This window comes from Pelmatolapia mariae, linkage group LG10_11 (genome assembly GCF_036321145.2).
Source record: "Pelmatolapia mariae isolate MD_Pm_ZW linkage group LG10_11, Pm_UMD_F_2, whole genome shotgun sequence".
NCBI lineage: Eukaryota > Metazoa > Chordata > Actinopteri > Cichliformes > Cichlidae > Pelmatolapia > Pelmatolapia mariae.
In genome coordinates, this window is record NC_086236.1 from 2,063,135 (window position 1) to 2,089,636 (window position 26,502).

General features: G+C 39.4%; 4 protein-coding genes across 4 annotated transcripts; all 4 read right to left on the minus strand.

Annotated features, from left to right (window-relative positions):
- Nucleotides 1–1,464: 1,464 nt before the first annotated feature.
- LOC134636639 (olfactory receptor 8G17-like) lies at nucleotides 1,465–2,403 on the minus strand. Its single transcript, XM_063486707.2, has one exon. The coding sequence runs from the start codon at nucleotides 2,401–2,403 to the stop codon at nucleotides 1,465–1,467; it is 939 nt and encodes a 312-aa protein (XP_063342777.1).
- An 8,385-nt stretch (nucleotides 2,404–10,788) lies between these two features.
- Nucleotides 10,789–11,733, minus strand: LOC134636669 (olfactory receptor 8G17-like). The gene has a single exon (XM_063486761.1). It carries the CDS (start codon nucleotides 11,731–11,733, stop codon nucleotides 10,789–10,791), a length of 945 nt encoding a protein of 314 aa, XP_063342831.1.
- A 7,862-nt stretch (nucleotides 11,734–19,595) lies between these two features.
- On the minus strand, nucleotides 19,596–20,537 carry LOC134636560 (putative gustatory receptor clone PTE03). The gene has a single exon (XM_063486593.1). It carries the CDS (start codon nucleotides 20,532–20,534, stop codon nucleotides 19,596–19,598), a length of 939 nt encoding a protein of 312 aa, XP_063342663.1. The 5' UTR covers nucleotides 20,535–20,537.
- Nucleotides 20,538–25,036: 4,499 nt separating this feature from the next.
- On the minus strand, nucleotides 25,037–25,975 carry LOC134637671 (putative gustatory receptor clone PTE03). The gene has a single exon (XM_063488160.1). It carries the CDS (start codon nucleotides 25,973–25,975, stop codon nucleotides 25,037–25,039), a length of 939 nt encoding a protein of 312 aa, XP_063344230.1.
- Nucleotides 25,976–26,502: the final 527 nt, after the last annotated feature.

Genomic DNA, 26,502 nt, shown 5'->3' on the forward strand with positions numbered 1-26,502 from the left:
ATTGTTGTAGTTTATAAAAATGACTTTACGTGTCGAAACATTATTTTAATTATTGTACTTGACGGAAATGTACTAAAAGGTACTGGTTCACTGTAAAGGATGGTGGAGCAAATACTCCTATGTGAAAATCATGTCTAAAGTGGTAAATATCGGAGTTTTAAGCTAGCAAACCGTCTTAAATATACACACTTCAAATCTCAGTATCAGTATGTATTTTGCACTGTACCTGAATGTGGTTTTGTCTTTGTACAGCTGGTTTTGTCTTTGTACAGCTGGTAACGCAAATTTGAAGGCTAGATCATCCCATTTCACCAGCCTTGCAGTTCTGGCCTTCTCGGTCTTTGAGGATGTGGCCCGCGTAGACCGCTAAGGCCGTGTCATTCAAGGCTGCAGACCCTGATTGGGATACAGCCTCTCACAACCCCCACACGTCTGCCACCGCAGCCATGACAGTGATGAAGTCAGAGTTCAAAGTCCATTCTGTTCTTTGTAATAAAAGTAAGTGAGAAAAAAAACGGCATATGGTCCAGTTTGGTTGTTTGTGATTTTCTCCTTATTTACTGGTGATTCAGTGGCTAGTTAAAAAAAAAAATCCCAATGATGTCAGCTTCCACCAAAAACATCTACAATTTTCCCATTTTGCACTGCTAAAATGATCACAGACGATTGTTCATGTGAGCCCCTGAAAGGTTAGCACTTGGATTTTTGGCAGTTTGTATTTCATTTCAATGCAATCCACCCACAATAATAAAAGTTAAAGGGTTCATCTTAAAATAACTGAATACAGATCTGATCTTACGGGGGGGGGGGGGGGGGGGGGGGGGGGGTAGCCTAAAAACTGAAACATTTCACATTTAGTTTTCAAGCTGGCTTTGTTCAGCTTTTTTTTTTCTTTTCAAGCTGCTTTTGTTGAGTTTGGAGTTGTTGTCACATTAAGTATGCTGCTTTGGTTTAGTGCTCAAGTGTTAATTCCAGTTTTGTTACTTTCAGGTTTTGTTACTTTGTTACTTTAAGTTCCCTGATGAATAAGTGAGTGAAATTCTATTTTAATAAACAACAAATTGAGTCATAAAAGCCTTTGTAATACTGAATCAGAAAAGGTTAAAATTAGTAGGAACAAGCATTTTACCATTTAAATTCATTCAGATATCTTTTATTTTGACAAGGAATTTCTTTCCATCTTTTCCTTATGATACAAGCAGATAGAGTGCAAAAAGCAGTGCTTCAGAAGCAGTTTCAGCAGTGTTGCATTACTCCCTTTTATTTTAGCAATCTGGTACTGACAGAAATGTAATGACTTTAATTCATATTAATAGAATTTGAGAAGTAAATTTGTAATAGTGACAGCGGATCGAGTTGGCGAAGGTCTCGCTTATTAAGCCAGGTTACAATCTCTGCACACTGTCAGTTTAAAAAACATTAATATGTCACTTCAAACTGTTCAAATAACCCTGAAAATTGTCTTTAATATAATGGCAAAACCTTCTTTAACTTAATTTTTGATACAAATTTTTTTATCTCTTTGGATTGCATACCATAAATGATGGGATTGAGGCTTCCAGGGATGATGTGATACAGAACAGCAACAATTTTTCTGCTCTCTGAGTACTCAGGAAAGCGATGCAGAGTGATTATGGACATACCACTGAACAAAAAAATCAGATATACAACCAAGTGAGTGCTGCAGGTCTTCAAGGCTTTATTGTTCAAGGACTTGTTCTTAGTGGTTAGACACACCACAGTAATCTTAGTATAGGTAAGAACCATGCAACCGATAGAACCTGTGAACAAAAGCACCGTGAAAGTGAGGCCATAGACATTGTTAATGAACACATCCTCACAGGACAGGTTAAACAGTGCAGCATTGTCACAATAGGAGCTTTTGATCAGAGTTCTGCATCGGCCCAGTCTCAAGGTCAGACCGAGCAGAATCCCAACCAAAACAAAGGCCACCCCCCAGGCAGAAACTGTCAGCTTCATCAACATCTTATTTGTCATTACTGCAGCATAACGCAGAGGATTACAGATGGCTACATATCTGTCAAAGGCCATTATCATAAGCACTGTGTGAGCTGTGGTACTAAACATATGTGTGGTGAAAGCTTGGACCACACATTCATAATAACTGATGAGGCGCTCAGACGGAGGCCTCAACATGTCTACAAGCAAACGAGGGATCATGATAGAGTTTCCAAATAAATCATTAATGGACAGATTACAAAAAAGGATATACATGGGCTGGTGAAGATTCTTGTCAACAAAAACCAAAACAGCAATGCCCACATTTGCAACAATTAGAAACAAGTAGGAGAAAAAAAGAAAAAGAAACATAGGGTATGTGGCTTCCTGTGGGACATTTAAACCCTCCAGCTGTATTGTGAAGATGTTGTATGTATTTTGCATGGACCTGAAAGAACAAGACAATTTCAAAGGCATTTCAAAAGCAATTCAGTCGCTATCTAAAACATTAAATAAAGCTTTCACGCATGACATTCCCACATCTGTAAACAAGAGCTTATATCACAAAAAAAGACAAAAAGACAGAGATCAGATACTTGTTAGTCCTGACAATCCTCAACTCCTGAAGTTGAAGTGTTGGACTGTTGTACATATAGTTCTCCATCTTGTCTGAAGTAAAAGCAAAAGGAGGGAAAAAGATTAACTAAAACTGCAGTCTTTGATATCAATATAATAAATTAAATATCAAATATTGGCAGTGAGGCAAACCTTTTTCAAAAGTCACACATTTTAAAATATTAATCTAGTATCCACCAGAAAAAGGAAGACAAACACTCTGATAAATATTTGTTCAACGGAGAAAACTAACCTGGAAAGGACCCACAGAATAATGTTTTCTGAATGATCATACAAGATAATGTGTTATCATCTGAATTCAAGAAGCAAACTGTTAATGATCACCTGAAATGCATCAGTTCATGTGCTTCTTGTTTCTCTCCACAGCTTTATCTTGTACAGTGGTTGGACATGGGTGTCCACTGGGAAACTTTAATCCACCTCAGGAACAAACATTACTTAACCCTTTAAGACCTACCATAGAACCAAATCTGCCAGAGCTTACTTTATATTTTTACATTCTGTAAACATACGCCCACTCACATCCTGGGCCATCTGACCTCAGGAATTTGCATGATAAGGTGGGGCCAGGTTTCACAATGAGCTCACCCGAAACCCTGGCTGATTGGGACCCACACCCACTTTCACACCTTGGCTCAGGCGATTAGAGGATCATCAGTCCCTCTTTGGGGGGGGATACTCCCACTGGGTTTAAATCTGGGACTCCCCACCATTTGACCTTAGAACTGAAGAAGCTTCTCGGACGAGAGGTGAAACGGCTTCAAGCAACTTAAAGAAGTCCAGACGCTTTTCTTTGCAAGCTACTTTGACTACGACAACCTGGATGAGAACCTTCACAGACATTTTACATACTGTAGTGACATTTTTGGGAGCAATTCAAATTGCTATACATCAATACAACCGTTATAGCCCAAATTTTAATGATATGTATGCATTAAGTCCATAGTAACTACATAAATTGCAAAAAATTGCAATAAACTACAAAAAAATTGAAAATCGTTTTTGTTTTTTTATATATATTTCTACTTAGAGAAATTTAAGAGGTTTATCCCTCAAAACTTTAAATACAAAAAAGTTGCAAAAAATAGTTTACAACAACAGAAAATTTATTTTGAGTGTCTTCATAGTTTTATTTTTCAGATACACCAATTTTTATATACTGCAGAAAAAACAAAAAACAATCCTATAATGCAAATTTGCAAAGAAAACAGCATGTGCATCAAAATAAACTATGTAAAGCAGTGCAATTTGAGTTAGAAACTATTCAGAAAAGCATAAAGTCAAACATGACTTTTAAAAACACCAGTACAGGCTTATAAGGCCTACAAGTGAAAAACTACATTTTCCGCGAAAATGACGCCACCTCCGGTTTTGGGCAGGTAATGGCGGACATGCGATAGTTTGCGCTGACGTCTATTTCAATGTAGGAAGTGTTATGAACAGCTGATCGGATCGGCAAAGCGTGTTTCGGGAATATTATGTTTTTGTTCCTGCAAGCGCTTTTTATGCAATTTTTGCAAAGCTTTATGTGGAAGGAAACTGTGACCTAGGACAAGCTGATGGCATAAGCTGTAAGTACAACTCCCCCGGTTTAATATGCAAAACAAATTATTGCGCTAGCTTACGTGGTTCCGGTTCTACGGGGATTTAAAAATGGTTACGCAAAACGGAGCGTGCCTGCTCAAACCGGCTTTAAAGGGTTAATGCACATGGACAAATGAAGACTATCAACAGGATCATCAGGAGGAAATACTGCACAATTTATAAAACATTTTATTGATAATGAACCTATGCATGCAGCTCTTAGCACAACAAGGAAGTCCCTGCTTCAAATCTCTGGCTGACTGGGATGTGTTTTTGTAGAGTTTACATGTTTGCCTTGTGCCTATCACTGTCCAAGACATGCGTCCTGGGTCAACTGGTGCTTTTATGGTAGCTGTGAATGAGAGGTAGATAGATTGCTTCAAATGTTGAGAAACACTATATGAATCTATGTTTAAATGTGGTTTACAGTCCAAAATGCTTTAAGTTCTTTTGACTGTAAGACCAAGACAGCACTATATGAATCAAATTTCACTACTATTTAGGCAGTTCATTTGTTAGGGGGCTGAATGGTAAATAGTCATCAACACTCTATAAAAAAAATTAGGGGGAGAAAGCATATTTCATATACTTTGTTTTGAAAAAACAAGATGGTTCCAGTGTGCACAGCAGGCCGTCCTCGTCTCTGTTTCCGATCTTTCTTTTTTGATTGTTGTGTATTATTCGTCCTTCTTTTGGTAATATGCCTCTCTGATGTCAATGCCCAGGCTGAAACTTCGGAGATGCTACTTTGCCGCATATTTACCCTTCCACTGGTGCACTGCCTCTACCTTCCCTGCCTAAGAGGCACCATAGAAAGTGAGGCAAACGGAGTGAGTTCCGTGTTGGCTTTAAGGTCTACCTTAAGGCACATGCTGCGGCTAACTCCGATCCCACTTTGGATATTTTGCAACCTCCTTTCTCCTTTCAGTCCTTCACACTGCTTAGTCACCGCTGGACTTGTCCAGTAGGACGACAATCTTACCCGGCTCGCCCAGTAGTTTGTTTACCTGCTCGGACATGGATTGGGACTCCCAGAGATGGTGTACAACGCAGGTACTTAAGCCGGCTGAGACACGCGCTTCTAGCAGGGACCTGGCAACAACGACTCAGATGGCTCTTCTTAACCCAAGGTCGCTGGTGAATAAAACCTTCTTGCTAAACGATCTTTTTCTCACCTTGCAGTTGGATACTTTGTTCCTGACATAAACCTGGATTTGCCCTGGTGAGTCCTTTTCCTTCTCTGAACTTCTTCCCAGGGGCGTATCTAGAGAAATATTCTTAGGGTGGCATGAGGGTGGCAAAGAAATCAAATGGGGGGGCAAAATCAAAGCCTTTTTTTTTTCCAAACACATATGCAGGTGGTTACATATGGTTAAAATGAGTCAAATGCAGTAAGTACACACGTTTTTCATATAAATATAGTCTATAACTTAATTATTGTCTGTAGTCCACATAATTACACACTTTAGTTACATAAAACAAGTGAGTTTTGATTCTATGTACTGTATAACCTGTATAATAAATAAATATGTAGCCCAATAAGTATAAAATCCAGAAAGCTACACAACATGGGGCGGTTCATTAACAAACACAAGTCTAACTTAAGTTTTACACTGTTTCTTGTTAGAAATCAATCACATTGTTACAGCTTAAATTACACAAAATGTCAGAAATCTGCACTGTCATGAACAAAAATTTAAACCTAATTTTTCATGATTTGTTGGATTAACCCACTGAGGTCTGAAATAAAACTGGCCTTTTTTGACTCCTTTTGAGTTTACGTTTGTATTTTACCCTCAGATTGTTTCATTTTATTTTTTTCCCCTTGCCTTGTTTGGTATCTTTTCAGCTCAACTGAATTTAGTTGTTTTATCACTGACATACTGCATTAGTATTACTGATCTGAAATCACACAAAGAACTTAAAATCCTAGTAGTATTTTTTACTGTAAAAAAACCTCACAGACATGTTGAGTAAATTTTTATAACTTGAAATGCAAATATAAATTGTACATTTTGTAAACATATACAACTATTTATCTAAAAATGCAGCCAATACACCTGCCGTTTTTTTTTTTTTTTCATTTTCTACAACCATTTAAAAATATTACTAAAACTAAAGTGAGAGAACAATCAGGTTTCGCAATAAGATGCCCCACAAATGATGTGTGCCAGTAAAAAAAAAGTTTGTCCACCAAAAGGCAGAGGAGAACAGCACAGGGATAAACCTGCAGGCCTGACAACAGGTGGTGTATCACTCCGCTGATTTTCTACTTAGTGACAGTGTTTACATTGCAAATGTGCCTCTGTGACATGCATTAGTGCCCTCACTGACACACAAAACGACTACACAACAGAACAACTACACAAGCCAACACAACACACTAACTATACACTTTACTGGCCTGTAATTAAAATTTAAAAACCTTGAAGTCCGAACTTTCAATGTGGGCTGAAATAGAGACTCAGCGTGGCTGCAGCTTGTTGCTTTGTCAGCTTACATCAGTCATGTGATTTGGAGGTGCAGTGTGTCCGTGGACCACAGAGGGTTAATAACACTCACCTTCCTTCCATTTCCAGAGTGTAACATCCAACCACCTGTGTAAAATCTGAAATTCCCATGGTGCTGTTCAAAATGTGCTCTGGCACAATCATAAGCATCGCTTGCTACTGAAAACAAGAAAAAAGCCGCCCTGCTATGGGCTGAACCATTTGTTAATAGTGGAGGGGGGGAACACTCTGCAATATATTCAGTTTTAGCATTTATATTCACTGTTGACTGTAACTGCGCTCAAACTGTTAATGCTATCTTATTTTAATAAACAACACTGTCATATGCAAAACTGGGGTGGCACTTGGGGTGGCAAGGGATCATTTTAGGGTGGCACTTGCCACCCCATGCCACCCTTCTAGATCCGCCCCTGCTTCTTCCCCTGGATTGTGTTTTCTTCACCTCATTGAGATCCTCGGGGAGGGATGGTGGCCTAGCCTCTGTTTTTAAAAATAAATTTAAAGTCCGACAATTGCTTTCTCCCACCTTTTCTAGCTTCGAAGTACAGTTATTAAGGCTGGCTGCCCCCCCTATGACTCTTTCTACTGTAATCTACCGGCCACCCAAATATAAGTCTTTTATCTGTGAATTTGCTGACCTATTAGGTTCTTTTTTCTTAAATTATGATCGGGTTCTTATTTCTGACGATTTTAACATACATATTTGTTGTAAAGATGACTTGTTGGCCAAGGATTTCCTTGCCCTAACTGATTCTTTTAATCTTACACAGTGGGTGAGTGAACCGACACATTTAAAGAGCCGCTCATTGGACTTGGTATTTTCATATGGTCTGGATATCTGTATCAAGAGCATTGACAGTGCTGGCATCTCTGACCATTTTTTGGCTATGTTCGATGCTGAGTTAAATGCAATAGAATTGACTTCTGTGGGCCCTCGTCGCCCTGTACGTATAATTAATTCTGAGACTGTGGCTAACTTTTCTGCTGCCTTTTTAAACTCTGCCTTTTTTGATCCTGATAGCACGGACACTAAATGTTATACACCTGCCTTGGTTGATGATGTTGTTAATTCTATGTTATCCACATGCTCCTCTATTATGGACACAGTGGCGCCTGTTAAGATGAAACTTCCCAGATGTTCTTCTCAACCTTGGTTAAATGACTCTATACAGGCCTTACAACGTGCCTGTCGTCAGTCTGAGAGGAAGTGGAAAAAAGACAAGCTTCAGTTATCCCTTGACACTCTATGTAGGAGCCGCTCTATTTACCAGGAGTCTGTTAAGACTTAAGGCTTTCCTCTCGGATATTATTGTGGATAATAGCGATAACCCTCGTATCCTGTTCAAAATCTTTAACTCTGTGATCAATCCTTGTCCTGGAATGTCAGATTTGCCCCCCCATATATATATATATATATATATATATATATATATATATATATATATATATATATATGTAATACATATATATACATACATATATATATATATATACATATATATATATATATATATATATATATATATATATATATATACATATATATATATATATATATATATATATATATATATATGTGTATATGTATATACCACTGGAGGGCCATTGAAGGGTATTGCAAATATCTGGCAGAGCTTTAACTTGGTCACCCAGCGGAAAAATCTCTGATTTCCCAAAATTAATTGTGTAACCAGAGAATGAGCTGAACTGACATATAACAGATATAATGGCTGATATTGATAGTTCTGGTTTTGACAAACACAACAAAATATTGTCAGCATACAATGCTATTTTATGATTTGTTCCAACCACTGTTATACCATGCACATTTTGGTGCTGGTGAATGGCCTAAGCTAGAGTTTTAAATGCTAATGCTAAGAGGAGAGGGAACAAAGGACAGCCTTCGCTTGTACCTCTTTGTAGTGGGAAGGCTAATGATTGTACACCACTGTTTGTATTTCTAATGTCGCACTTAAAGTAAACACAGTAATCTGTGCATTAAGAACAGACTGAAAAAGTTACATCCAGATGAACAGAATCAACTTTTTGAGAATTGCTGTCTGCATTTATTTTAAAGAAGAGGAAACTCTAGTGCTGTTCTGGGTCAGTTTGACCCAGTATTTTGAGTTGTTATGTTTTGGTGTGTTTTTGCATTATGGATTGTTTTCTTATTCTCTTGTGGTGATGATGATGATTACTAATATTATTATTAATCTCTGTTTCAGTTATTCTTGTTTAGGGATTAGTTCTTAGGTTTTGTGTTCTCATGTTTATTGCAGGTTTAGTTCGGTGTCTAGTCTGTCTCTCTGTCCAGTCCGTGTCTTAGTTTAGTGTGTATTGTTTCCTGTTTTATTTTGAAGGATTGTGTCTTATGTCAGTGTGTCCAGCTTTGCTCCTCCTGTCTCGTTAGTCCCATTTCTCCCAGCTGTGTCTCCCTCCTGTTGCCCATTCCCTGATTACCACCCTGTGTATATTAGCCCTGTGTTTTCCTGTGCTTAGTGTCGCGTCGTACCCTCAGATTATGCCTGTGTGTTTTTGGTCTCTGCATTCCGTGTTCACTTCATGTTTTGTTTTCATGCCAGCAATAAAGCTGTGGTTTTGAGTTGCATTCTGTCTTCGAGTCCTGCATTTGGATCCTCATCTCCGCCTGCCCGCACACAGAGCCCTGACACATTCTTCATGATATTTTGAGTGATGTAGTAAGAACAAAACCCCAAACTTAAATTTCTTTTGTTTGCACAAATTTATGGGTCACATCTTTAAGAGCCATTTTCTGCTTTTATTTAATCAGACATTTTTTGTAAGAACAACAGCAAAGTGAACTGACAGAAAAACTGAACTTTATACACTTTGTGTTCTGAACGTGCACAAAAGGTCTTACAGATGGCAGGGTCATTGTATTTTAGCATAAAAATCATACTCTTTAAAAACATTTTCCTTTTAGCTAACATGAGAGAATGGGTAACTATTGATGTTCTTTATGCAGTAACTTTATGAATTTAAAGAAAACAATCTTAATGGGTTTTTTTTTTTTTACCACACAAATGAAATGCATTTGGAAATCAACTTAAATTTTACTGTACAAGAATCTCACTTAAGATTATCACAATGACATGCCTAATGCTAAACTGCCTTATTCTTTCAGTTTTAGTTCAGTTTCTTACGTATACCATACTGAACCAAAACAGTGATATGTGCTGATTTTGTGAACTGTTCCTGATTTACTGTTACAGTCTGATTTGCCAACATATGCACAGTAGTAAGAACAAAATTGGCTAGTGTGCATGTGTCATAAATGTGAGGGATTTTTCATACAAGCTAATTTTTGCAAGAAAATAAACATTTTTCACGGGGTAAGAAGGTTTTCATGCTGATATTAGTGAATTATTCCCAGTGAGTCTTTTGTCACTGGATTAATTAAAGTTCTCTCTCTCTCCTTTGCAGTATTGTTTTAATTCAGCTGTATTTTAAACGGCCTGTTTAAGTTCATATAAACATCTCAATCAGATTTAAGTCCAGAGATTGTCTTTTTTGGTTTTAAATGAAAGCTATGGTATAAGTAAGAATACTAAAAATTACTTCCATGCAAAGGTATTCTTTTGGCCTTTAAGATTCATTACATCAGTATAACCAGGTGTTATTGCTGGTTTTCTACCATTATGTTCTTTCTCAAATACTAATTATGTATTTAGCTCCAATAAAACTGCACAGTCCTTGTGTCTGTGTTTAACAAAGGCTCACAAGCAGATAGCAAATATTTGCTTTTGCCTTTAACGTCATCTAATGTAAATTAAACTTCATGAATGAGACAAAACCACAGATTGGCTTGAGCTTTTATTTTACACAAATACACACACACACACACACACACACACACACACACACACACACACACACACACACACACACACACACACACACACACACACACACACACACACACACACACACACACACTTTGAAATGTCTAAAGTTTTATACATTAGTTTCTTACAGCAGCAAAAACATCAACTTCCATCTAACTATGATTAAAATAGCTGTCAGAGATTATCTCCCTTTAAATGTTGAATTTCTATAAAAACAAACAAACACATTCTGTTTATGATGCCAAAACCTTCTTGGATACGCAAAACTTCAAAAGGGCTTTTTGTAGGTCTTTGGACTGCACACCATAAATAATGGGGTTCAGACTGCCTGGAACAATACGAAACAGAAGAGCAGAGAGTTTTCTGTACTCTGAGTACTCAGGGAAGCGATGCAGAGTAATGAGTGTCATTCCACTAAATGTCATAATCAGATAAACAACCAGATGAGTGCTGCAGGTCTTCAGCGCTTTACTGTTCAAAGACTTGTTCTTACTGGTCAGACAAACCACTGCAATGTTTGTATAGGAAAGAACTATTGCCCCTATAGAGCCCACATAAACAGCCACAGTGAAAGTGATACCATAGATGTTGTTAATGACCACACTTTCACAGGACAGTTTAAACAATGAGGCATTGTCACAGTAGGGGTTTGTGATCAAAGTCCTGCATCGACTCAGTCGTATGGTCAGACCTAGAAGAATCCCGACCAAAACAAAGGCCACTCCCCAGGCACAAACTGTCAGCTTGATCACCATTTTGTTGCTCATTATGGAAGCATATCGCAGAGGATTACAAATGGCCACATATCTGTCATAGGCCATAATCATGAGAACAGTGTGACTTGTGGTTCCAACCAAGTGCGCAATGTAGGCCTGAACAACACACTGATAATAACTGATGAGGCGCTCAGATGGAGGTCTCGTAAGGTCTATAAGCAAACGGGGCACCACAATAGAGTTTGCAAGAATATCATTCAATGGCAAGTTGCAATAAAGGAGATACATGGGCTGGTGAAGATTCTTGTTCATGAAAATCAAAATAGTAATGCCCACATTTATAATCATTATAAACAGGTAGGAGAAAAACAAGAAAAGAAAGGCGGGGTAGAGAGAATCCTTTAAAGTGTTTAAGCCCTCTAACTGGAGGGTGTAGCTGTTGTAGGTGTAGTTCTCCATCATCCTGAAAGAACGAAGCTGTTATTTTCACTTACAGATCTTACGAGATAGTAAGTCCATATGATCTTATCAGAAACAATAAAAGTTACAGAAGGAACTTTATAGTAGTGAAAACAATGAGGGTGAGTTATAGAAAGCTGATGTGTGAAGCTGTTGGCAGACTAATACATCAACACACAGCTTGTTTGTCACTGGTCTCCGCTGTTATATAGGCACGGACTCCCAGAGGGTGTCCACATTGCCTCAGATTTTCAATGATGTAATTACAATGATAATAAGATCAAAGGTGCTTTGTTCATGAAAACTCAAATTCGCTGCTCATAAGGCTGATCTCTGTTGAGCTAAACTGCTACTATGATTCTTTAAATATATATTTTAATAACATATTTGAAATAAACACCATATTTCAGGAACTACAATAGAACCATATATATTTAGACAATAGCAACAAGTTTTGTTTTTTCACCTGTTTACTGAAACATATTCCCATTATAGTTATATAATGAACATGGACATAATGTGTAGACTCCTAGCTTTTATTTAAGGGTGTCCACATTCAAAATGGATGAAGGGTTTATGAGTTTCAGCTTCTTAACATGTACCACCATCTTTTTTAAAACTGACTGGACAATTGACTCAAAGGCTATTTCATGGGCAGGTATAGGCAATTCCTTTGTTATCAATTAAGCAGACAAAACGCCTGGAGTTGATTTGAGGTGTGGTGCTTGCATTTGGAAGATTTTGCTTTGAAAAGACAACATACGGTCAAAAGTGCTCTCCATGCGGATGAAACAAGGTATCCTTAAACTGTCAAAACAGGAAAAAAAAAAACATCTGGGAAATATTAGGAATGGCAAAATCTACAGTGTGGTATATCCTGAGAAACAAAGAAGAGACTGGCGAACTCAGTAATGCAAAAAGACCTGGACATCCACGGAAAGGTGGTGAAGAGAAACACCTTCACAAAAGTCGATATCCAAGTCTATCATAAAGTGAAGACTGCATGAAAGTAAATACAGAGGGTTCACTTCAAGGTGCAAGCCACTCATAAGCCTCAAGAAAGAATGGACTTTGTTAGACTTTTTTTTAATTAATTAATTACCTAATTATTATTTTTTGACTGAATATGGTGGGCTGCCTGTACCAAAAATGCAATTTTTTGTCCCAATCCAGGCTTTCTCAGATCTAATAGTTACGTTCTTTTTTTTCTGCATAGAAATGCTTGTCCTGCCAGCCTAAGTTGCACTAAGGATATATCTGTGTAGTGAAAATGTAGGTAGGTGCAGGCTGTGTAAAGATGCCCCTGAGACAATCCAGCACAAAAAGCAGGGTGCAAGATGCTAGCAGGCGGGGAACCATGATAGTGTGACAGGTGAGACCTGAGTCTGGGAACCACCCCTGGTGGGCGGAGCTGGTCTTTGCCCCTTTCATAAGTTCAGGTGTGGGCAATTAGGTATTCCTCTAGCAAACCTGAAACTGCGAGTGCTTGGTCCAAGCTGGGCAAGTTGGTGTTTTTAATTCCTTTCCATGAAATCTTGATGCGGGTCCCCCTAAACTTCTCTTAGAACGGTGGGAAACATTGCGTTCCTGTGAGAACGGTGTAGTGGACTTCACCACCACTGACCCCACATTTATTAGGGTGTGACGCGAACTTGTGGACAGAGTACCGAGCTGCTGCTTTGCCAAGTGGATTTCTGGCTGCGGGCAAAGGACCCGACACATCAAGTGTTTTAAATTTTTTTTATACTGGTGTAAATCGACAGACTGTGACTGCTGCGGCTGTTGATTTTGTTTGTTTCTTGTTTTATTTTTCCGTATCAGTGGGCACCACAGATATTGATTCTTTTAGTATTTTAACCCTTATATATATATATATATATATATTAGGGGTGCAACGATACACAAAATTCACAGTTCGGTTCGGTTCGATACTTTGGTGTCACGGTTCGATATTTTTTCGATACAAAAAAATGTTCATGCTTTTTTAATTTGTCATTTATTAAAATTATAAATATATATTTTAACTCAAAAGTACAGTTTTTAAATTTAATGTTGCTGAAACGACAAAGTAATAAAAACATAAATATCTGATGGAGAAATCCCTCATCTTTGGAAAAGAGAGTTTATTACAGAGAAATGGCTCTTTCCAAAATAAAAGCTATACTATACGCTTCTTCTGGGCTATATTCTCAGCAGCATATTAAACATATCAGGTCCCCATAAGGAGAATCATGTGCTAACGGCTGTCTAAATGACTCGGGTAAAGTTTGTAGCATGCGTGCTTGTTGTTTTTGTCTGCTTCCACTTGTCTTTGCACTAGGATGATGTCGGAGTAAATGTGCAGTCATATTCATTGTGTTCCCACTAGTGCTGTCAGCGTTAATCTGAAATGACATTAACGCCACAACACGGCAAATCTCCGTTAACGAGCTACCGCGGATCGCCCCGTGTGTGGGGCTGGACAGCGTCAACACGTTAACGAGCAAACTGCGCTAAGCACTAGTTCCCACCCATGTAATTGAGCATTGCGTGGCACATCCGACATACTGTTTTACTTTTGTCCATGACGCGCTTACCTTCAGGGTCATACTTCACATGAAGACCAAAACAGTTCCAAAGGCCAGATCTGAATGAGGGTGGGGGAGGTTCAATTTGCCATGCTGCAACGAGCTAAGCTTCTGTCTTGCTAGCTTGCGCTGAGCTCAGTGGATCTGCGCTCGACAGTGCAGCCTAGGCGGAGTAGTCGAACGCAGATCCACTGAGCTCTCAACACAGACAGCATCGTCAGAAGAAAAGTTGATAAAATTAAAAATTTTGTATTGTTCGATACACATGCGTACCGAACCGAAAGCACTGTATCGAACGGTTCAATATCGATACGAGTATCGTTGCACCCCTAATATATATATTGTCGCGGACGGTGAAGGCGCTGCGTAGAAAACAAATTCTTTTTTTGTCTCACCGCTTTTGCATGCACAGCGGTGGGCCTCTGTGAAGACGGCACTGAAGATTTGCCTTTTTCTATAGTGTTTTGCCCATTTGGGGTCATGTGTGAGTTGCCGTCCCTTTTTAACCTGTGTGCTATGTCGATTTGTTCTTAAACGGTTCCCCGCAGCGCTTGTCCTGTCTCACGGGCAATCATACAGTTTTATCGTTTTTAATAAGGTAAAGTTTTTAATTGTTTTTAGGTGCCGCTGTTACACTGTTACTTTTATTTTGTATTAAAAATTAAACTCTTTTTAACTGACTGTGCACCTACGGCTCTGTGCTATTTTAAATAGGTACCTACCACGGGTCACAATAGGTTACCCCATACATGGAACGCCGTTACCAAGTTGCTGGCATAATACACAGAAACATCTGTGCTGAGTATGGCCTGTGTTAAATATCAACACTTCACCGAGTTCTTTTGATTACTCATAGGCACCTGATGGAAGACAACATACTGCTCAGTAGACCATTTTACACTTTTATTCTCTTACACAATACTTCTAGAGGGGAGATGCGTCCTGCATGACACGTTGCCGTGAATCTCGAAAAGGCGGTGTATCCCAAACAATTTTATTAGAAGCTGTCCCACTCCAGTCTAAACAAAAGTGTTACACAAGCATTCAGTAGTCACGTTGCATAGTGTACTCATAGGTTATTGTCTGTTAGCCGCAACACATCTTTTCTCAGCTCCAGCAAGGCTGTGACCTTGCCTTACTCCCTTCTTTTTCCACTAGCAGATGGTTCCCTGTTATCAACTCCTGCAAACAAAACTTGGGTGAGAGTTTCCTACATTTTTATCACTAAAGGGCACGTAGTCTAAGGCCTTTATTATCAGGGCCACGTCCATTCAATACTATACTATATAATTACATGACACTTATTAATATAAAGCACAGCACTGAGACACTTCAGGTAATCTCATCTTAACAGTCCCCCTTTTGATTTGCCCCAATGGCAGATCAACACTACTTAGGGTCATCAAGCATAATATCAGCATATTGATTTTCCCCGCTTCCCAACACTGGCATCATGTTGTCTGCCTTAGTATCAGATCCCCAACAGCCCTGTTAACCAACCTTACCAATAATCCTCCAATAGAAGGCACACAACACCCACAAGTTACCAAAATAGCTATGAAAACAGATAAGAAAACCCTAATGGACATAATGCAACCTTTCCTTTGCCCAGAGACAGAGGTCATCCCCTCCCAGGAGTGGCATGTCAAGGTGCTGATTAGACAGCATGAATATTGCACAGGTGTGCCTTACCCTGCCTATAATAAAAGGCCTCTCTGAAATAGGCCATTTGATCACACAGCACAATCTTACACATGTCGCAGCTTTTGAGGGAGCGTGCAATTGGCATGCTGACTGCAGGAATGTCTACCAGAGCTGTTGCCTGTGAAATGAATGTTCATTTCTCTGCCATAAGCCATGTTCAAAGGCGTGTCAGAGAATCACAGACCACATGTAACCACACCAGCCCAGGACCTTCACATTCAGTATGTTCACCTCCAGGATGGTCGACCAGGTGGAGACCAGCCACCCAGACAGCTGCAGCAACAATCGGTTTGCATAACCAAAGAATTTCTGCAAAAACTGTCAGAAACCGTCTCAGGGAAGCTCATCTACGTGCTCGTCACCCTCATCGGGGTCTGGACCTGACTGCAGATCGTCACTGTGACCCATTTGAGTAGGCAAATGCTCAACGTTGTGGATTGAGTGGCCCATGGTGGCAGTGGGGTTATGGACAATGAACACGAGTGCATTTTATTGTTGGCATTTTGAATGCACAGAGATACTGTGTTGAGATCCTGAGGACCATTGTTGTGCCATTTCTCCATGACCATAAGCTCATGTTACAGCATGATAATGCACGACCCCATATTGCAAGAATCTGAAAACGTCCCAGTGCTTGCATAGCCAGTACACTCATCAGACATGTCACCCATTTAGCATGTTTGGGATGCTCGGCTCGGCGTATATGACAGCATGTTGCAGTTCCTGCCAATATTCAGCAACTTCGCACAAGTATTGAAGAGGAGTGACCAGCATTCCACAGCCCACAATCAACAACCTGATCAACTCTATGCCCATTGCTCACCATTTGCCTCACAAGGTGCAACACACCTCCATTAGATGTGTAATATTGCAATATTCATGCTGTCTAATCAGCACCTTGACATGCCACACCTGTGAGGTGGGATGGATTACTTGGCAAAAGAGAGGTTTTCACTAACACAGATTTAGAAAGATTTGTGAACAATATTTGATAGTAATGGGTCCTTTGTGTATGTAGAAAATGTTTCAGATCTTTAAGTTCAGCGCATGAAAAATGGGAGCAAAAACAAAAGTGTTGCGTTTATATTTTTGTTCAGTGTAGTTAGCTTACTTTAGTTAAAGTAGGTTTCAGTGATAAAACTCAAAGCAACTTGAGCTTGTAATGTTTGATTGTGATTTTTTTTTTTTTTTTTCAGTGACTATTTGGAGTCAGGCGGAAAATTTGTTATTTTGGTTTTTCAATGCCTCATATTGGAAGATTTTCATCTTAGCTTTGGGTAAAGCTTTCACAGCAGAAAAAGGGAGGTTAAGGGTATTGATTCCAAATGAATCGCATTTTGCTGAGGGAGCTACAGTGGCTTGCAAAAGTATTCGGCCCCTTTGAACTTTTCCTCATTTTGTCACATTACAGCCACAAACATGAATCAATTTTATTGGAATTCCACGTGAAAGACCAACACAAAGTGGTGTACACGTGAGAAGTGGAATGAAAATCATACATGATTCCAAACATTTTCTACAAATAAATAACTGCAAAGTGGGGTGTGCGTAATTATTCAGCCCCCTGAGTCAATACTTTGTAGAACCACCTTTTGCTGCAGTTACAGCTGCCAGTCTTTTAGGGTATGTCTCTACCAGCTTTGCACATCTACAGACTGAAATCCTTGCCCATTCTTCTTTGTAAAACAGCTCCAGCTCAGTCAGATTAGATGGACAGCGTTTGTGAACAGCAGTTTTCAGATCTTGCCACAGATTCTGGATTGGATTTAGATCTGGACTTTGACTGGGCCATTCTAACACATGGATATGTTTTGTTTTAAACCATTCCATTGTTGCCCTGGCTTTATGTTTAGGGTCGTTGTCCTGCTGGAAGGTGAACCTCCGCCCCAGTCTCAAGTCTTTTGCAGACTCCAAGAGGTTTTCTTCCAAGATTGCCCTGTATTTGGCTCCATCCATCTTCCCATCAACTCTGACCAGCTTCCCTGTCCCTGCTGAAGAGAAGCACCCCCAGAGCATGATGCTGCCACCACCATATTTGACAGTGGGGATGGTGTGTTCAGAGTGATGTGCAGTGTTAGTTTTCCGCCACACATAGCGTTTTGCATTTTGGTCTCATCTGACCAGAGCACCTTCTTCCACATGTTTGCTGTGTCCCCCACATGGCTTGTGGCAAACTGCAAACGGGACTTCTTATGGTTTTCTGTTAACAATGACTTTCTTCTTGCCACTCTTCCATAAAGGCCAACTTTGTGCAGTGCACGACTAATAGTTGTCCTATGGACAGATTCCCCCACCTGAGCTGTAGATCTCTGCAGCTCGTCCAGAGTCACCATGGGCCTCTTGGCTGCATTTCTGATCAGCGCTCTCCTTGTTCGGCCTGTGAGTTTAGGTGGACGGCCTTGTCTTGGTAGGTTTACAGTTGTGCCGTACTCCTTCCATTTCTGAATGATTGCTTGAACAGTGCTCCGTGGGATGTTCAAGGCTTGGGAAATCTTTTTGTAGCCTAAGCCTGCTTTAAATTTCTCAATAACTTTATCCCTGACCTGTCTGGTGTGTTCTTTGGACTTCATGGTGTTGTTGCTCCCAATATTCTCTTAGACAACCTCTGAGGCCGTCACAGAGCAGCTGTATTTGTACTGACATTAGATTACACACAGGTGCACTCTATTTAGTCATTAGCACTCATCAGGCAACGTCTATGGGCAACTGACTGCACTCAGACCAAAGGGGCTGAATAATTACGCACACCCCACTTTGCAGTTATTTATTTGTAAAAAATGTTTGGAATCATGTCTGATTTTCGTTCCACTTCTCACGTGTACACCACTTTGTATTGGTCTTTCACGTGGAATTCCAATAAAATTGATTCATGTTTGTGGCTGTAATGTGACAAAATGTGGGAAAGTTCAAAGGGGCTGAATACTTTTGCAAGCCACTGTATATGCAGTTGTTGGTGCCTGTCATACTGGCAATCACTGGCAACTATCTGGAGGACACCAAAGAAATCAGCACCTTGACATGCCACACCTGTGAGGTGGGATGGATTACTCGGCAAAAGAGAGGTTTTCACTAACACAGATTTAGACAGATTTGTGAACAATATTTGACAGTAATGGGTATGTAGAAAATGTTTCAGATCTTTAAGTTCAGCGCATGAAAAATGGGAGCAAAAGTGTTGCGTTTATATTTTTGTTCAGTGTACATGGTTTCTAAATCTATCCAAAGGGGGAAATGAAAAATAAAAACAAAGCTCTCAACTGAACTTTTTAAAGTAACATGCAGCTGAAGGTATGTGTTACAGGCAAGGAAAAAAAGAGAGGCACATTTACCACAGGTCCTCACAAACTGAGTGGACAGGTCACCCGATAACAAGCACAGTCTTGTTTCCTTCCTTTACAAAAACAAAAAAATTACTCACCCATTTTTCACAAAAGAGCAAAACATCTCAGTTTAAACATCTTATATCTTTTATTGTGAATATGGGTTTGTTTGATTCATAAAGCTTTGGTGCTTTTCTTCAAAATCAGAAAGAATGAGGTCATCAAGGTCTTAATGTTTTTAAGACATTCCTGCTTTCAAATAAGGAAACATTCATTATGGCAAACATTTTTTAGAATGGAATTTTTCATATAAGAATGTTCGTATCTCTTTGGATTGCACACCATAAATAACAGGGTTGAGGCTGCCAGGGACAATGACAAACAAAATAGCAGAGAGATTTCTGTAGTCGGTGTAATCGGGGAAGCGATGCAACATAATGACAATCATTCCACTAAACAACATAATTAGATAAACAACCAGATGAGTGCTGCAGGTCTTTAAGGCTTTACTGTTCAAAGACTTGTTCTTACTGATGAGACAAACAACTGTAATTTTACTATACGTGAGAACAACTGTTCCTATAGAGGAGGTGAGCAGGACCACAGTGAAGGTGAGCCCATAGATATTATTAATGACCACATTCTCACAGGAGAGCTTAAACAATGAGGCGTTGTCACAGAAAGGATTATTGATTATAGTCCTACATGTGCTCAGCCGTACGGTCAGACTGATCAGAATACCAACCAAAACAAAGGCCACTCCCCAGGCCAGAACTGTCAGCTTGATCACCATTTTGTTGCTCATTATGGCAGTATAGCGCAGAGGATTACAGATGGCCACATATCTGTCAAAGGCCATAACCATGAGCACAGTGTGGGAAGTTGTACCGAACAACTGTGTAGTAAAAGCCTGAACAACACACTCATAATAACTGATGAGACGCTCAGAGGGAGGTCTCAAAAGATCTGCAATCAAACGAGGCACAATTTGAGTGCTTCCAATTATGTCACTGACTGAGAGGTTACAAAACAGCAGATACATGGGCTGCTTAAGATTCTTGTCAAGCACAATTAGAAGTGAAATACCAATATTCATAATGATAATAAAAATGTAGGAAGTTAAGAACAAGAAAAAAACAGTGTACACAGAATCCTTTGAGACCTTTAAGCCTTCCATCTGTAGGGTCAGGCTGTTGTAGGTGTAGTTCTCCATTGACCTGAAAAAAACAAATAGGCTGATTACAATATCTATAAAAGGACAAAGCAGTAAAACAGCCATGTATTATCAAGTAACTCTTAATTTGTGAAGTAAAAATACTTACAAAACTAGTTAAACATTTACATTTAATTTAGAGCATATAGAGAAATGAAAAAAAAGAAGAAAAAATTATGAAACTATGAAAATACTCTTAGTAATGTAATTAACACGGTGCTTCGTGGTGCAGTAAGTGACTGTTATTCCCGAGCAGCAATGAAGCTTTTTTTGCCTTTATAGATTACATCCTAATTATCAAGAGAAACCATGTGTGTTGCATCATGTATGATTTAACATTAAGAAATCAGTTCCCTCTCTCCTGTCAATAGACAGTAAACTTGTGTTCTGAAATTGTAATGCGAATGCATGGTGGTGCCGAACACATTTTGCTTTTACAAGAACAGTTACATGGAAACTCTATAGACTCCTTTTGTACTTGGGAATCTTTTATCTCTGTCATGAAACGACACGAGGAAACACGAGACATGAGGAAAGTCACACAGCTTGAGGGAAGATATTAAAATGGGTGTTAGTTTACATGAGATAAGCGAAAACTATTTTTCTTTTAAGAATTCCCACCAGGTTGCCAGAAAAGTGTTTATGTTGAGGCTTTTAACCTCCTAAGACCGGAACTCTTTCATGGCACGCATTTTTAATTTCTCTTGGCTATTTGTGCTGATTGGGACATGATGAATCTAAAAAGAAAGAAATACAGTGGCTTGCAAAAGTATTCGGAGCCCTTGAACTTTCCCACATTTTGTCACATTACAGCCACAAACATGAATCAATTTTATTGGAATTCCACGTGAAAGACCAATACAAAGTGGTGCACACGTGAGAAGTGGAACAAAAATCATACATGATTCCAAACATTTTTTACAAATAAATAACTGCAAAGTGGGGTGTGCGTAATTATTCAGCCCCCTGAGTCAATACTTTGTAGAACCACCTTTTGCTGCAGTTACAGCTGCCAGTCTTTTAGGGTAAGTCTCTACCAGCTTTGCACATCTACAGACTGAAATCCTTGCCCATTCTTCTTTGCAAAACAGCTCCAGCTCAGTCAGATTAGATGGACAGCGTTTGTGAACAGCAGTTTTCAGATCTTGCCACAGATTCTGGATTGGATTTAGATCTGGACTTTGACTGGGCCATTCTAACACATGGATATGTTTTGTTTTAAACCATTCCATTGTTGGCCTGGCTTTATGTTTAGGGTCGTTGTCCTGCTGGAAGGTGAACCTCCGCCCCAGTCTCAAGTCTTTTGCAGACTCCAAGAGGTTTTCTTCCAAGATTGCCCTGTATTTGGCTCCATCCATCTTCCCATCAACTCTGACCAGCTTCCCTGTCCCTGCTGAAGAGAAGCACCCCCAGAGCATGATGCTGCCACCACCATATTTGACAGTGGGGATGGTGTGTTCAGAGTGATGTGCAGTGTTAGTTTTGCATTTTGGTCTCATCTGACCAGAGCACCTTCTTCCACATGTTTGCTGTGTCCCCCACATGGCTTGTGGCAAACTGCAAACGGGACTTCTTATGGTTTTCTGTTAACAATGGCTTTCTTCTTGCCACTCTTCCATAAAGGCCAACTTTGTGCAGTGCACGACTAATAGTTGTCCTATGGACAGATTCCCCCACCTGAGCTGTAGATCTCTGCAGCTCGTCCAGAGTCACCATGGGCCTCTTGGCTGCATTTCTGATCAGCGCTCTCCTTGTTCGGCCTGTGAGTTTAGGTGGACGGCCTTGTCTTGGTAGGTTTACAGTTGTGCCATACTCCTTCCATTTCTGAATGATCGCTTGAACAGTGCTCCGTGGGATGTTCAAGGCTTGGGAAATCTTTTTGTAGCCTAAGCCTGCTTTAAATTTCTCAATAACTTTATCCCTGACCTGTCTGGTGTGTTCTTTGGACTTCATGGTGTTGTTGCTCCCAATATTCTCTTAGACAACCTCTGAGGCCGTCACAGAGCAGCTGTATTTGTACTGACATTACATTACACACAGGTGCACTCTATTTAGTCATTAGCACTCATCAGGCAATGTCTATGGGCAACTGACTGCACTCAGACCAAAGGGGCTGAATAATTACGCACACCCCACTTTTCAGTTATTTATTTGTAAAAAATGTTTGGAATCATGTATGATTTTCATTCCACTTCTCACGTGTACACCACTTTGTATTGGTCTTTCACGTGGAATTCTTATTACCGCTGTGGGAAGAAACTGATAAAAGAGAACAGAACAAGTCTTGTAGTGAACAACAGTCTAAGTCATCAAAAGGTCATCATGCAGTATTCTATCATATGCAAACTTATATCATTAAAAGTTTATACTGACTATTAAGTACAATTCTCCATTGACAAAGACAATTCACTCTGGTTGGTAGTGTCTGTAGCTTCACGTCTCTGAACTGAATCACTAATTACCACAGTTTGTTCCTTGGCGGGTGTGTTGAAGAATGGGGAATAATGATTAGAGATATGGACCGGTTTGTTGTTAGTCCTGCCCAAGTAGATTGTTCCGAGTGGCAACTAATGGTGGCTAAGCTACCTTACTCCACACCAAAACAAGGGCCTACTCGCTTTTAAAAATGTGGTTGTCCTGTGGGAAACAGCTAATAGGTACCAGCAGACTACGCTGGCTTCTTCGAGGCAAACCTTTGGACTGCCTTTTGAGATACTCTGGCAAAAAGTCTCAGGAGGAGAAAGTGGTGCTCTGTCAAAATGTCTACAGTGTCCGTGAAGAGCTGCTGACTTCAACTGATGATAGTGTTAGCTGGTGGAAGCAATACTTTGAGGACATCCTTGATCTCACTGACATGTCTTATTAGAGGAAGCAGAGTCTGACGACAAGTGGGACAACTCACCCATCACTGGGGATAGGGTTATTGAGGCAGGTAAACAGCTCTTTGGTGGCAGAATCCCTGGGGTTGCATGGGAGTTTGACCAGCCATTCTACATGTGTTTTATAAAGTTGGAGAAGGCTTTTGACTGTGTCCCTCTGAGTATTTCATGGAAGGTGCTTCGGGATTTTGGGGTGTCTGGCCTGTTGCATCAGCTTCTACGTCCGTCCATCTGTGTTTCCCAGCTGAGCATTACCAAAACAGCTCACCTTGGTGACATTCAGGAGGCGTGCTAGTCAGATACCTGAACTACAGGAGCTGGATCCCTTTGATATGGAAGAATAAGACCTCTACTGTTTGCTCCACTTAAATGAGCAAGCTCCATATTTGTCCCTTAGATCAGGTGATGCAGTTTCACAAATGATACCGACCTGTTGCCTAATGTGTTCTGGTGCCCGGTGTACTCATGTACTATCACAGACTGTATATAATAAACACTGTTCAAGCATGAGGGCATTCAAAAGTTCAATAAGTGACCAATGAGGCTGTGTTTTCAGTTTTCACTTAAATGATGCTGTGTCAGAATGCAGCCTTGCTTCTTCATTTTCCTTCTGCAACATGTTGTCTCACAATATTGCACCATATGCTGTGACAGGTCAGCGTGCTTGTGATATTGCTTAAATGGCTCATTAAAATTATAAATGGTAAAAATTATGTATATGATCATTTCCTTGTAGTGGGTATACACATGTTTTTTTGATTGATAAGTGAAGTGAAGTGATTGATAAGGTCTCAGTCACTGACGTTGACTTCTGACTATACCACCCATTACCTCCATCAACGCCGGCCTTCTTTGAATTTTCTCTGTTGACACTGGCCTCCAGAGGGGTCCTGTCTCTGTTTTACTTCTATTCCACAGATTGTAACATAATTATCTGTATTTTCTATTCCGTACAGTTTCCGAGCAGACATGTTTCTTTTGGTTTGAGACATTTGAAGGAAATTTTTATTGTTTTTTTTTACTGATTTATAGTATTTACCAGAAAGTGAATGCATTAGAGTTAGATTTGAAACAGTGCTATAGTCTCATTGCTGTGGGTGTACAGGTGTGCTTTTTATTGCAGTTTGATTTTTACAGTGTTTATTATTTTGACAATACAATGCACAATCAAACTAAATTGTAACTAGAAGTCTATTTCATTTATATTAGTAGCATTTTTTTAATAACACTAACATATTACTGTACATGAAAAAATATATGTTTAAAATAGCACCTCATGGGACATTTCAACCATTCACTGGGAAAAGTGTGTGATGTCTGAAGAAGCGGCTTTCAAAGACTTTACTATACATTTCTTTGACCTAGTTTTTGCTGTTACAATTTCAAGTTTGATTTAACAAAATCAGCAACATTCCCATTATCTCTATCCAGAATCTGAGTTCCATGAAAACAATCCTTCAATTGAAAATATTTTCCTAATAACAGTTATTTATAGATCTATAATCTTTATAACCTTTTGGAAACAGGTGTTTTGCATGTTGATTCACTGTTGGTGGATTTTGCAGGTTTTATATATTTCATTATAATCATTTACTGTCAGAAAACAAACACTTTTTTTTTACATTAAAACAAACATTTTTTGGAATGAAATTTTTCATATAAGAATGTTCGTATCTCTTTGGATTGCACACCATAAATAACAGGGTTGAGGCTGCCAGGGACAATGACGAACAAAATAGCAGAGAGATTTCTGTAATCAGAGTACTGAGGAAATCGATGCAAAGCAATTGCAATCATTCCACTGAACAACATAATCAAATAAACAACCAGATGGGTGCTGCAGGTTTTTAAGGCTTTACTGTTCAAAGACTTGTTATTACTCATCAGACATATAACTGTAATGTTAGTATAAGTGAGAACTATGCTGCCTATGGAGGAGGTGAGCAAAACCACACTGAAAGTGAGTCCATAGACATTATTAATGAGAACACTCTCACAAGAGAGTTTAAACAATGAGGCGTTGTCACAGAAAGGATTATTGATTATAGTCCTACATGTGCTCAGCCGTACGGTCAGACTGATCAGAATACCAACCAAAACAAAGGCCACTCCCCAGGCCAGAACTGTCAGCTTGATCACCATTTTGTTGCTCATTATGGCAGTATAGCGCAGAGGATTACAGATGGCCACATATCTGTCAAAGGCCATAACCATGAGCACAGTGTGGGAAGTTGTTGCAAATAACTGTGTGACAAAAGCCTGAAAAGCACATTCATAATAACTGATGAGACGCTCAGAGGGAGGCCTCAAAAGATCTGCAATCAAGCGAGGCACAATTTGAGTAATTCCCATTATGTCACTAACTGAGAGATTACAAAGCAGCTGATACATGGGCTGCTTAAGGTTCTTGTCAATCATAATTACTATTAAAATACCAATATTCATAAACATACTAAGAATGTAGGAAGTCAAGAACAAGAAAAATGCAGGATACATAAAATCCTCTGAGATTTTGAAGCCTTCCAACTGCAGTGTCAGGCTGTTGTAGGTGTAGTTCTCCATGGACTTGGAAAAAACAAATATGCCAATTTCAATATATATAAAAAAGAAAATGAGCAAAACCTCTGTTATCAGATATGTTCAACGAATGAACTAAAGGCAACAATCACAACAGATTCACCTCAAAAGATTTACCTATCATTTAGCACATACTCAAAAATGATGAAATATGCACTAAACTCTAAACAGTAAATGAAGTAATACCTGCTTTGTAGGTAGCTGAGCAGCAATGAAGTCAGCAGTAAACACCTTTTTGTTTTTTTATAGATGCTATTTGAATATCAGGGGAAACAATTAACCTCACATAATCTGTGATGTAATCTGTGTAGTAATAATCTAATAGTTATAGATGTCACATTACTGCCCTACCAACTGTTTGTGGAAATAATACGATTTTAGAAAAGGTTGTGGCTAAGCAGCTGATAGCTGTTCTGGATGAATACAGCGTTCTGGATAAATTCCAATCCAGCTTCCGTAGAGCTCACTCTATTGAAACTGCACTTCTTAGAGTCTCCAGTGACATCTTGATC